This window comes from Camelus ferus, chromosome 2 (assembly GCF_009834535.1).
Source record: "Camelus ferus isolate YT-003-E chromosome 2, BCGSAC_Cfer_1.0, whole genome shotgun sequence".
Taxonomy (NCBI): Eukaryota; Metazoa; Chordata; class Mammalia; order Artiodactyla; family Camelidae; genus Camelus; species Camelus ferus.
This window is the reverse complement of record NC_045697.1, coordinates 14,334,204-14,347,515: the sequence shown is the minus strand read 5'-3', so window position 1 is coordinate 14,347,515 and position 13,312 is coordinate 14,334,204. Positions and strand designations below refer to the sequence as shown.

The window sequence follows — 13,312 nt, the reverse complement described above, 5'->3', positions numbered from 1 at the left end:
TGGTGAAAATAGTGCAGTATTTGTACAAGTCTGAAGAGCTCCTACTGTTTGATGTACCCTGGATGTAATTACAGAAAAGAGTGTTGTACAGGAACTGCTGTGGAAACCAGAGTCGGCCCAGACTGAGAAGAAGCAGACGTGGTAGGCAGGTGTCTGAGGATGGCCCACCCAGGAGTCCTGGCTCCCAGCTCTTCAGCCAAACACCAATTGAGTTATTGATGGAGAGAGATTTTGCAGATGTAACTGAAGTCCCAAATCAGTTGAACTTAAAATACAGAGATCCTTGTGGGCCTGATTTATTCACATGAGCCCTTTAACTGACAAGGGAAGGGGAAGTCAGAGAGAATCAGACTGTGAGAAGGACTCACCGCACCTTTGCTGATCTGAAGATGGAGGGACTTATACGAGAAGAAAGCTGGCAGAGGCCACTGGCTAACAGCCTGCAAGGTAACAGGGACCTCAGTCCTACAGCCAAAAGGAGCTGAAATCTGCCAACAACCTGAATGAGCCTGGAAGAGTACTGCAAGGTCCAGGTGAGGACCAGACCAGCCAGCATTCTGAGTGTGAGACCCCCAGACAGAGAACACAGCTAAGCCATGGCAGACTCTTGCCCCACAGAACTGTGGGGTAATAAGTTTATGTTGTTTTAAGTCACCAAGTTCACAGTAATCTGTTATGTGGCAGGAGAAAACTGACACACAGTCCTTCCCTTTGGGCTCCATTATCTTTTTTCCATCCAAATGGCTTTGAATAACTGTAGAACTTTGCTGTAATCCACAAAATGAGTCCACCAAGTGAACCCTCCTTTGGGGTCTGAGAAAATCCTTTTCTGAAGGCTAAGTCAAATAACTACATTCATTCTAATAAAAGCTCAGGACTTGGGCCAGGTCCCCAGGGAAGCTTTCATACCTGCAAAATTGGGGCAACTTCGTTTTGCAAAATCAATGTAAGTGACTTGAAAAGAGAAAGTTAGAAGAAATCAACATTTGTGGAATTCTCAGACTAGTGCTAGGATCTTCATATACACAACGTCCATGAGTCACATTTCTTCACTGTCAAATGCTGCTTTCACACTTTATAGACTGAGACTCAGAATCCTGGGACACGTCAATGATTTCTTTGTTAGCAGAGCTGAAACTTAAGCCTGCTTTTTTGTTTTTGGAGGGGTTTTTTGGCTGTAAATCTCACGTACTATTTCCCTCTTCCATATCGTGGGAGAGCAGAGCTGGTGGGGGGAGGAGAAAATCAGCCTCGTATCTTCTATTTCTCCTGCAGCCTGGGTGACTGTGGGACCTCATGGGCCTGGGAATGTGCCTGCATCTCCACACTCAGGCAGCTGAGTTGAATTTTATCACCCAGCCTCATCTCTTTTCCAATACTGTGTAGGAAAGTTTTTCTCCATGTTTTTTGTTGTTTTTTCCAATCTGAAATTCATATGTAACCACTCTGGCCCCAGGGAGTATCCTCAGGGAATACAGAAGTTTCTTAATGCAAAGTTTTGGAGCAGCAAAATGCCCAGCATGTGGGTTGTATCCAGTTTTTTATTTTTTTTTCCTTTATCATACATTATCTATTTTAATTTTCATTTGTTTTACTTACCCGTGATGTCAGTATTTCTTAGAGATTATTTTACAGATGAGGAAACAGACTAAGAGAATAAATGACTTGCTAAGGCTTCTAACACCTGGGAATACTAGAACAGAAATTTCAAGCTAGGTTTAGTTCTTAGTGATCAGCTTGTACGTTCTAAAAACTGAAGGACTAATCTTGCTATTTTTAAATGAGTTTTTAGCAGCCCAGTTGTTGAATACAGCAAGGGTTTTAAAATTTGTGTTGAAATAAGTATTTTCTCTTGACCCTAGTGGTCTCTCCTTAATTTCTGTGATTATATTTATGATAAGCAGTCATGAGGGTTGGGAGGTGGAACCAAGATTTTGTCCTCGAAAGTTCTTCATAACCATTCAATGGTCCCAGGTGTGGCTGTGGCCAGAGATGTACTTAAGAGAAAGTGTTGACCTTGGATAGTTTAGCACAAGGTATCAAAAATCTTCCTTCAGCACAACTGGATAGAGAAGAACAGAAGAATTACAGGGGAACAAATGTTTTGGAGTGCATGGAATTCTGAAAACACGCCACACAGGTTTTAGAGGAAACTGCCAAAGCACTTTTGTTTTCTAATTTCTTAAAAGCTAAGAGCTGTGTAAGTATTTATCCATTCAGGATAAATGTTTTTAATACTCTGTTCTAAACACTGCTGGGCTCTATGAAACTCGGTCCTTGCCTTCAAGGTTTTTACCAAGTCTAACGGGCGCAGAGAAGTCCACAAACAGAATCTAGCAATGAGAGCCATACAAGTCATAGCATTGCACCATGTAAATTTTGAAAATTCTTCCACAGTGGTAGGATGCCAAGTCATCCTTAAATTGTCCTGCTACTAAGAGAATGACTTTTCAGAGCAACCCCAGACTCAAACGAGGGAAGTAGGGAGTAGGAATTTAATTTTTTAAAAAAATCTATGTTTTCCCAATTGGATTAGGTATTAAAAGGATGGGATAGTATGTAAAGACAGCCATGCTTTCCAATTTTAGGTCTCTGAGAATGAAATTGTCCATCCATCATCTTCATTGAATCAATAAATTCATTTCATCTATCTTTTCAAAATCATCCATGCTGGAAATGTTGAGGTGTTTTGTTTTCACAATTTAATCAACTAATTAAAAGGAACTAAAAAAAAAAAAAAAACCTCAAAGGGTTAAAAAATTGTCCTGGCTGTGAAATAATCATACTATTACTCAGCTTGATATGTTCACATCTTGAAAACTAAGACAATAAAACCCACTTTCCCAAATGTTAAATATATACAAACTGTCATGATACATCTGTAGCATATAACACAATCAGACAAAAATACAACTTGTTTAAGCATCCTTTTCTTAAAGAGACTTTTTGTCTGATCTGGGAGCACTCCAGACACCAGAATCTTAAACATAATAATCAGATGAAGTCCATGCAGTAACTTGAAAGTAGTTTTGAGTTATGACTTTGTAAAATGGTAAATAATAAATAGTTGGATTCATACTCAAAATAAGAACTTCATGGTTTAATGATTAAATTCACCTAGCTATAAACAAATATATACATATGTTATATATACAGTTACGTGTTCAGATGAATTTCAAATATGTCTTCTAGTGCACCACTCTCCCCAGATCTCAGTGTATTCACCAACCTAGAAACTCCCTGAACTTGTCCTTTTGGGGTCTTTTGGAGGCTTCATGACATAGGTATGGTTGATTAAATTATTAGCCGTTGGTGATTGAGGTCAGTCTCCAGCCCCTCTTCCTTTCCTGGAGCTCAGGGGGTGGGACTGAAAATTCCAACCCTCTAATCAGTGCGTTAGCTCCCCTGGCAACCAGCCCCCATCCTTGGGTGGGGTCCAGAAGTCACCTCATTAGTGTAACAAGAGATAGCTTTATCTCTCTCATCATTTATGAAATTCCAGTTAGCTTTAGAAGCTCCGTGCTAGACATGGGGACTCAGACCAAGCATATACTTCTGATTATAAATCACAATATTAACTGTGTCACCTATGCTTTCCATTCATTGGACAGTTCATCACGTGGTCCCAGCAAACCATTAGGGACCCATGAAATACGATCTTCCCATGGATTCAGAAGCAGGGAGAACTTGTTGATACACAGCCCTAGGCTACCGCACTTGAAATCTGTTCTCTCTGCCTTGTCCCATTCATGGGTTCCCTTCTGGTACATCTCAAGGGTCACTGATGCACGTTCTTCCAGGCGTCCAAGATGCTTTCTGGTCTCTGCTGATGAACTCACACACTGCTCACTCTAAGTGTGGTCTCTAGCCTAAGGAAGTAACTTCCTCTAAGAGGTGCCAACTTACCTGCCACCTACTCTTGCCAGAAGAATGGGTGTTGTCCTCATTTGGGCAGTGTCTTGTCTCCTTTTTCTTCTCTGATCTGAGAGCCCAGTGTCCAGCCTTTGTGTTCCCTTTGTGTCCTGCTCACAATCTGCTGTGCTCCTCATCAAAGAGATGTCAGTCTCCTTCCCTTGTCATGAAGAATAACTGGATGCTGGAAGGAAACATGGACACTGTGACATGCCTGTTGGTAGAAAGCCAAGGTCTTCCTTTTAAGCACCTCACAACCACAGCCATGTGTGCCTTCCCTGGTGGCAGAAGTAGGTGTGAGAGTTGATGAGAAACATGCATGCTTCAAAGCTGTGACATGATACATATCATAAAAGGGTCCCCCAGGAATCATTTATTTCACAAGGACTTTGTTTTTTCCCTATGATAGTTTTGCACCATAAATCTTTTTGGATTCCTGAAGAGGTATCTCTAAATCTTTAACACTTGTTCTGAACCTGAGGAGATGATATACACCAGAACAGAAGCATTTATGGGAAGAGGAGAGTTCAGCCCGTGGAGCAAACAAGCATCATTGAGAAAGCACATCTGCTTGGTGTGTCACTGCAGCCATTTCTAGAGCATTCCCCCAGAGTTCTGACAACTTTCAAGGAAATGCTAAAAGACTTTCTTCACAGGCAGAAGTATAGGGACTCACAATGCACCTCACAAAATCGCGTCTTTAGCAATTTCCTATTCCTACATGGATCTCTCTTCAAAGCACCATTCCCAGCACTTTTCATGGGCGACTGTATTTCTAATGTACTCATCTAAGCTTTAGAAGGGGCATTTTTCTTTAAATTGATGACTGAAAAAGGGCTCTTGGGTTTCTAGACATTGATTTCCAGTATGGTGGCCTTTATTCTTCTCAGCTGTCATTTACAATTGCACTATTCCCCTAACTTTGAGGGTAAACTTGACGATATTAGAGAGAGCAGATTCAATTTATAAAGCTAGAGGAGGAGGCATAACTCATATCTGCTTCATAGGCTCATTGCATTATATCAGACTGGCTCTATGCTGGGTTCAACTGCTTGGATGAATACCATTTAACCCTGGTGTAGCCATGCTGATGTGACATTCACTTTAATATTGTCCTAATGTCTCATAGTTAATGAACAAATATGATGTGCTAAGAGAGCAAAGATAATAACATAATGTACATTATTAATTCTCATAAAAGCCCTCTGATGTCAATAGTTACCCCTATGTTACTGTCGACTGAAATAAATGCGCAGCCTAAAAGTTGAGAGTTACGTTTTATTTGGCGGGCATTTCTGAGGACTCGAACCCCTTCGAGCCCGGGATGACAGCCTCTCAGATGGCTCTGAGGGACTGCTCCGCAGAGGTAGGGGAGGAGCCAGGATATATATGAGCTTTACAACAAAGACCAGGTAGTTGGAACAATAAAAGATTACTTGTTACCTAAGGAAAACCAGGCATCTCAAGTTAAAGAATTTGGTGCTTTTCTTTGTATGGGGGGAAGCCAACACTTGGGCTCATTGAATTCATTCCTTTGACAAGCACCTAATGATCTAGGGCAAGTATCCTGTCCTTTCTTATTCTGAGTCCCCTCACAGTGCACCCTGGTGAGTGGCTGCAGAGGCCGGACTGCAGGCTTGTCTGCACTGGGGGAGGGGGGGGCAGCCGCTGATGACTTGATGGCTTCAGCATTGTTTACTGATGTGGTTTGCAGTATTATTCATTCACATTACGGAGGAGAACAATGAGACTTAGATTAAACAATTTATCTGAAGCTAAACAGCTTTTAAGGAGCAAAGGTTCAATGCGGACCTTCTACTTAACTCCAGAATCAAGGACCGTATGCATTTCTCTAGATTATCCTAAAGGCTTTCTGGCAGAACAATAGCAGCTGTTGTATGGACAGGAAGGTGTTTGTGATGCCCTGGGGTCTGGAAACCCAGACACGAAGTAAGACTCAGCAGCCCGTGTGTAATTTATGGGCAATTCCTGTAACCTCAACTTCAGTCTCCTTGACTTTAAGATGAAGCCATTGAGTGGATTACAGGTATCCCCACTTTTCAGAAATTCTCTTTACAACATTTTGCTTTTGCAAAAGACCTACATGAGTGCCTGTTTTCACTAATGGAAAGAAATCTGAAGAGGATTTTCACTTGTATGTAAAAAGACAAAAATAGCATTCAGTTCATTTTGCAGCAGCTGACAGGGAGGCCGCAGACCTCGGGCACGACAAGCCCCACCAAGATCCTCCCCCAAGAACTACATGCTGCATCTCAGCATCCAGCCTCCATAGCCTTGAACGGTGTCTCTGAGCATCTTGCTGTATCTCGATTTATTCTGTGCATCCCTTAGTAAGATGTGCCGTAAGGTAACTGCTTCTGTTTTCTGCCATTTCAGCTTTTGGAAGGTTTTATAGGAGCACTTTATTTCAGAGCGCAGGGGAAACCGCTATCTCTAAAGTTGGTTAAACACACCAGTTCCCTGACCCTGAGATCAGCAGATTAGGCTCTGCCATTTTCTGATTCTGAGAACCCGGCTAGTTTCTCTCCGAGCAGTCTGCTCTTCTGTAAAGTGCAGGTAATGCCGGTGTCTATCCCATTCCCGTGAGAAGATCCACGGAGAGCATCTAACACAACGCATTAACTCATCATCACCATCATCATGGTCACCATCATGGTTGGGGGGCACAGCCGGCCAGTGTCGAGGATGGTAAAAGAGTTTACCAAAGACAAAGGAAAGTTTAATAGGCATTCAGCTGTAGGCGTCAGAGGACCACACAGAAGGGCGTGAGCACTGGGGTGAACGTGTAGGTCTTTTACTGGGGGGAAGGGACTGTGAACACCAGGCGTAGGGGGCTGCACGGCCAAATCGTGTACAGCCACCTGAGTGGCTGTAAGTGAGGTAAGACTTGCAGGGGCTTCTCTGAGTAATGGGATTTAGGATTCTGCTAAGGGGAGGATAAGCAGTGACGCCTGCCCACCTAGCCATTTCCTGGGGGCGTTTAGTTTTGTTAGGGTTAACGCACAGCCAAGGAAGATGTTTTTATCTTAAAGAAATGCAGCCATGCAGAGGGTCCAGAAGTGGGGAGTGGAGGTTCAATGTGTCAGTCAACTCCAGGAGAGCCCTGGAGTGGGGGTTTTCTGGCTTTAGAGTGGCTTCACAGAGCACCAGCCGGCTCCACAATCATCACCATCATCATCGTGCTAATTATCATTATTAAAAAATCACTCTTTTAATAATATTGATATCAGTATCAGCAAAGCAGTCATAGTACACTTACAACTGATCTCAACACATGTCTCACAACAGTGCCTAAGGGAAGGATCTTCAGGGAACACATGCAAGGCCCCAGAAGGCAAGTGTCTCTTCACTAACCGACAAAAGTGTGGTCGTTATGGCCTAAGAAAATCTCATTGCACATGCATTGTATCCTGATCAGATCGTTGTGAAGGGTTTAAGAAACACTGAAGGAAACTCGCTGGTCCCATTCTACTGCGTGCATCTGTGACTGCATCTGTACAAATGCTTTAATGTCTTCTGGTAATTTTCAGAATGATGATTAGATTCATTAAGCAAATTAGTGTTGTTTGTTCATGAGACTGAGTGAGTGTCACATCCCCATGTGATTCTGGTCAGCAGCCCCGCTATGTGTGAAATGTTCTTTTAAACCAGTCATGGTAGCACATATGGGTACATGTGGGTACAGCCTTTCTGGAAATCAGTGTGACCTTGCACATGAAAAGCCTTGAAATGGTTTAAACCCTTTGGTCTTGTGAGTCTCCTGGGATTAGTCATGAAGAAAGAACCACAGGTGCAATCACAGATGCATGCACTAGATTATTAATTACATTGTTATTTCTATATAGTTCAAAAATGCTGAAGTCCAACAATATGGTAAATTCAGTGGACACACTATTATGCAGCCATTAATAATAATGATATGGGAAATGTTCAAGATATTTTGTTACTGTTAAAAAAAAAGATGTAACACTATTATATTCTTGTATTATTCTAATTTTATTTGTACAGCATACTGATATATACTTAGATAAAAGACCAAAATAGTCTTACAATAGTATAATTTTTGGTGATTTTTTACTTATTTTTTCTATAGACAATGTATTTTCACAAAATGATCATTTGTTAATAATCAGATAAAATGTCTCTAGAAAATACAATATGCAAGGCATAAAGCTTATGGAAGGTTATAGTTATGTCTCAGAGTGTAGATGGGTGAGGTGTTCCTCACCTTCCCTAAAGCTGGGAACTCTGCTCCTTCTTAGATCCTTCCTCTTAGAGTGAAAAAAGCCTACTTAACAAATCCATACTTCGATGTTTAGGTGTTCCTGAACTTGTTTGTTTGAAAATATCATCCTTTAAAGACAACACCAGGAGAAATGAAAAGAAATGAAAATGATGTGATGATGGTCCTGCTAAAGCATCAGTCAGAGAACTGTCTCAGAGGCTTCTTTGAGAGATGCTCCAAATGCCTGTGCTCTTGTCTTCTTCCTGGGTGCATGAGACATCTCTTGTGGTTTGGGGTAGACATGTTAAGTGATTTCTAACCAATGAAATGAGAGTGGAAAGGATGTGTACCACCTTAAGACTTGGTCCATAGATAACTCCTGTGCTCACTCCTCAATGATCTTTTTCTCCTTTGGATGAAATGGTCACATAGACAACACATGGCAATGGCTAAGCTCTCATTAGCCTCCATCTCTTGATAACTCTGATCTGTACACCCTCTCAAGGCTGTTGGATGAACAAGAAATATACTAAATTCTTTTAAATTTGTTACATATTTAGGAGCTTGTTTGTTCCAGCACAAGAGTTAACCTAACTAACACAGCCACGTTGACTGACATACACTTAGCTGTATGCACAGCCTGCTCAAAGGCATTCTTGATGGAGAGGTGGAGATAACACTTTAGTGCAGAAATGACTCCACAAAACTGGTGAGGGGAGTTAGAGAATAGGCCATTGGTACCGTTTTGTAAATCACTAGAGTCCTAAAAGATTTGATTTTTATTTTGTTTACCTGAAGGTAGTGAAATGCATTGCTTTCCCATAAGAACTCCAGAATAAATAAAAGATCACCACTCTCTGGATTGTTACTTTTATCATCTTTTATCTTGTTTTTGACCTTTCTTCTTCTGTTTGGATGTAGGCCCCACGAGGGTGAGATATTTAACTTGTTTATTGCTGCTGCCCTGGTTCCGAGAAAAGTTCTTAGAATCATCAGCATACATTATACATTGGCTAAAGATGTAAGTTAATATAATAATATAAGCTGGATACAGATAAATTCACTTGGTGAGACTTACAGCTCTAAAACTTGACCAGGAGTTCTCAGTTGGCAGAGAAAGAATTTCATCTGACACACTCGTGTGATTGCACATACAGCAAACACACATGAGACCGTCAGTTTCCGAATTTCATTTTGCATTAGAATATGTATCTATCAGATGCACCTAGAGACGAGAGACGGCTGACAAGTTTACTGAGTGCACCTGTCCCTTCAGTTCCCATCTCTGTCTCTTGCTGGAGTCATTTTAACTCCAAGGCAGGTTTCCAGCTCTGACCGGCACAGATTCACCACCTGATGACAGAGAGCCATCTATTTGCTCTCATCTTACTATCCCCAGCAGATGGCTCAGAGATAAATAGCTAATAAGTCACAATTTCCACGTGTGAGAGGGTCCAGCTACAAAGTGCTTATTTGCTCTTAAAATTGCTCCTTTTGCTGCTGACCTATGGTGTCATTTCATTCACACTTTTGCGTGATTAGCTATCGAATTCCATCTTCTTTCCTTTTGGAGCTTTAGCTGTTGCTTGTTCATGTGTTTACGTATTAGTCAGGATTCTCCAGTGAAGTGAAACTAATAGATGTGTATATATATACACAGACAGTGATTTATTTTAAGCAGTTGGCTCACATGATTGTGAAGGCTTAGCCAGTCCCAAATCTGATGGTGGAGGGAGACAGACTGAAGAACTCAGGAATGAATTGAAGTTCAAGTCCAAATTTAGTCAGTAGATGCAACTTGTAGAACTAAGAAGAACAGATGTTACTAACCAGCCCCAAAGGCACTGTGCTGGAGAATTCCCTTTTGCTCTGGGGAGATTAATCTTTTGTTCTAGTTAGATCTTCAACTGATTGGATGAGGCCCACCCATGTTATGGAGAACAATCTGTTTTACTCAAAATCTACCAAATTTAAATGCAAATCTCATTTTAAAACACCCTCATAGAAAGATCCAGAATAATATTTAACCAAATAATTGGGCATCATGGCCCAGACAAGTTGACATATAAAATTAATCATCATAATTTGCTTGCTTGCTTGCTTTTTTTTTTTTTTCCTAATTTGTTTTTGGCTATGTTTTCTTTCTTCCAATCCTCTTGGGAGCTTGGGGTCATTCAATCCAAAACCTTGTGATGATCTGGAAAGTTCCAAGATCACATTCCAGCTCTCCCACTGGATAGCTGAGTAACAAGACAACTTACCATTGAACCTTCAGTTCTTCTTCATTGAATGGAAATGCCATAAGTCATAGATTTATTATAATAATCAAATGAGAAAAATATACATTGGCAAGCTCTGTAAAACACAAGTTCACATTGGAACTATTATTTGAAATTGTGTTTTTATATCAAAGATACTACCTTTCAAACCAACAAAGGAGAATATAGAAAATTCCTCATTTGAAGCACATTACAGTTGTAAGTAACTGGTTCCTGGGAATAAAGAAAGATCAAATCAATGTATCAAATTTCCTCATGAAGGGACAGTGATTTTAAGAGTTAAGAAAAGCTTCAAAGACCACAAATGATTTTTGAAGATCCCAGGAACAGTGTCAAATTTAAAGTGTACAAAGTATTCATGTCTAAAGTCAGGGGAGTTAGCACACCCCTCATTCTCCCCCAGTGAATCCTGGAGATGCTGGGTAGAATGGGAGTCCTGTGACAACTGAGGCATGGGGGCGCAGGGGAGATGGGCCTGGTCACGAGAAGCTGCTCAGAAGGACCAGATAGGGCTAGCTCATCACTTCCCCACTCTTGACGTACAGTTAACATCCCACATGTGGTTTGATGTTGGGTGACTTTGTGATGGTCTGTTTCCGCTGCTCCAGCAGTCTCTCTGCTTCAGATTCCTGACCAGACTGTTCTCCCAGCTCCAAAGAGGGGAGGCATTTTCACCCTCACCTCGGTCTCAAGTCCACTTGCTGAGTCCTCTTTCCGGCACCAAGGCAGACCTTTTCTAGCATTTTAGGTTTCAGTTCCTTTTATAGAAAATATCCAGTCTCAGAGGGGAGCCCTTGCCCTCTGGTCCCACCATGTCAGAAGTCCAACATGAGTAGAGTTCCCAAGGTCAGCATCCATCAGCCTTAAGTAACTCCACCCATGGGGCAAAGGTGAGAATTCATTATGTCCAGGCCTGTTTCTTTTCAAAGTCTCCACTCCAGAAATTCAGAAAATCTGGGGATCCTGTCTCACTCAATGTCGCTTATTACTGGCCGTGTTATTGAGTATTCCTGGACAATCTGTTATCAGAAATTAGTGCCTATTCCTGCTTGAAACTTCTTGGGCCACCTTAGACCCAAATGGAGCACAGCATTTTCCCCTTGAACAAAAGATAATGTGGGTCTAGCACATCTCCAGAGAACACAGCATTAAGATCCAGCAAAGACCGTATCACAAGCATCTTGCAATGTCCTTGTGGTGTGAAAAACAAAGTAATTTCCTCATACTTCATTGGCAACATGCATGCGTGTTCTTAAAAGCAGGAGTGTGTCTTTAATGTGTCAGACCAGCTTTGATATTGATAATATGCAGAGGTTTTTACATCAACATTTTTTTTTCATTCTGTAAGAACTGGAACAAAGAGACATTTATCGCGTGATTTTATTCTTTTTGTGGTAATGGTAACTTGGTGCAGCTTTGCATGGTAGACAGTTCTATTTCAAAATGTGCAAAAAAATCAGATTTATGAACACTTTGCTCATAGTGCTTCTCTGTGCTTTCTCTAGGAATGCCCCAGCGGTGTTGTTAATGAAGAGACCTTCAAAGAGATTTACTCGCAGTTCTTCCCGCAGGGAGGTAAGTACCAGTGGGGACCAGTGAACGTGCTCTCGGTTAGAATTATGCTTCCAGTCGAGTTTGGTTTAATCTTTCATGGCGTGGCTCTCGATTTTTCATCTTTATGTAAAATAATGAATACACAGCTTGCAAGTGCATATGATTTCCAATACATCATAAAAGCGATCTACTTACAAATTATCAAATATCCTAGAGTTCACTCTTTAGTTTAATGCAAGTAGTATTCTTGTGTGACTGGTACTACATCTCTCAGATGCACAGCGCTCTCTGACTCTGATGGTCCTGAATGTGCCACAGAGCTTTCGCCTGCATTTTAGGTCTCATTCTCCTGACTCTCAAAATTAGGACAAATGTAATTATCCTCAATGTTCAGATGTGAAATCTGGGGCTTAGAGAAGCTAAGTGTTTTGCTCAGGGTCACACATCCACTAAGTGGCAGATCAAGGTTAGAGCCCAGATTTTTTTCTGTAGCTTCATCTAGTGTTCACTCTGCTGGTCCTCTCTCTTTCAGTAACTCTTTACTATCACCCCTCTCCCTGCATCTAAGAAAATGAGTACCACTCTAGACATCATTTTAACCAAAAAGAAAACAAGGAGAACATAGTGATAACACAGACATGTTAGAGGTGAGTGAAGAGATGTGCTTGCCACTGGACCTTAGAGGCTCTCCGTCAATCCCCTGACGGGATGCCCAGCTCAAACTTGTCCCACGACCTCCTGGGTGCCCAGCTATGTGTTAGGTGCTGATGATGTAGGAAGAATGAGATGTGGTACCTGCTCAAAAGAATGCTAGTGTCTAATGTAGCAGGTGGACAATGTCAACATAAAGTGTAAGCATGAAGACAGGGGTTGAAAGAATAGTATTATGAGCCTGATGCAGGCACAACTAGACAGCTGAATGACAGGGAGGAAGTGAAAAAGAGTCTGCCCAGATAAATGGAACCTGAGCTGAAGTAGCTACCATCCACCAGGCGTCCACTACGCGCCTGGCCCTGCATGTGTTACCCATCACCTTTCAATAACCATAGCTCGGAATCTGCCTTTCTAATAAATGTGGACGCTAAGGTACAAAGACATTCACCCATTTCCTCACCATCATCTTTCTACTTCTTTTCCACTTAAAAGAGCCCCCATCATCTCATTCCAAAATACTGCAATGGTCTCTAAACTAGTCTCTCTTGATTCTAACCCTTTTCCGCGCTTCTCCCAGCCATGGTCCATTCTCAACATGAGCCGGAGTAATCCTGTAAAAATATAAGCCAGTTCATGTCACTTGCTCTGCTCAGAGGCTTCTATCCCA

At 41.6% G+C, this 13,312-nt stretch overlaps 1 protein-coding gene across 6 annotated transcripts in view; it reads left to right on the top strand.

Moving 5' to 3' along the window:
* Positions 1 to 13,312, top strand: part of KCNIP4 (potassium voltage-gated channel interacting protein 4) — an 813,618-nt gene that overhangs the window by 772,503 nt on the left and 27,803 nt on the right. For all 6 annotated transcript variants that reach the window (XM_006184702.1, XM_032494781.1, XM_032494786.1 and 3 more), the window contains exon 3: positions 11,943 to 12,012. In XM_006184702.1, the coding sequence (XP_006184764.1) occupies positions 11,943 to 12,012 (70 nt within the window). The remainder of the gene's footprint in view (positions 1 to 11,942; positions 12,013 to 13,312) is intronic.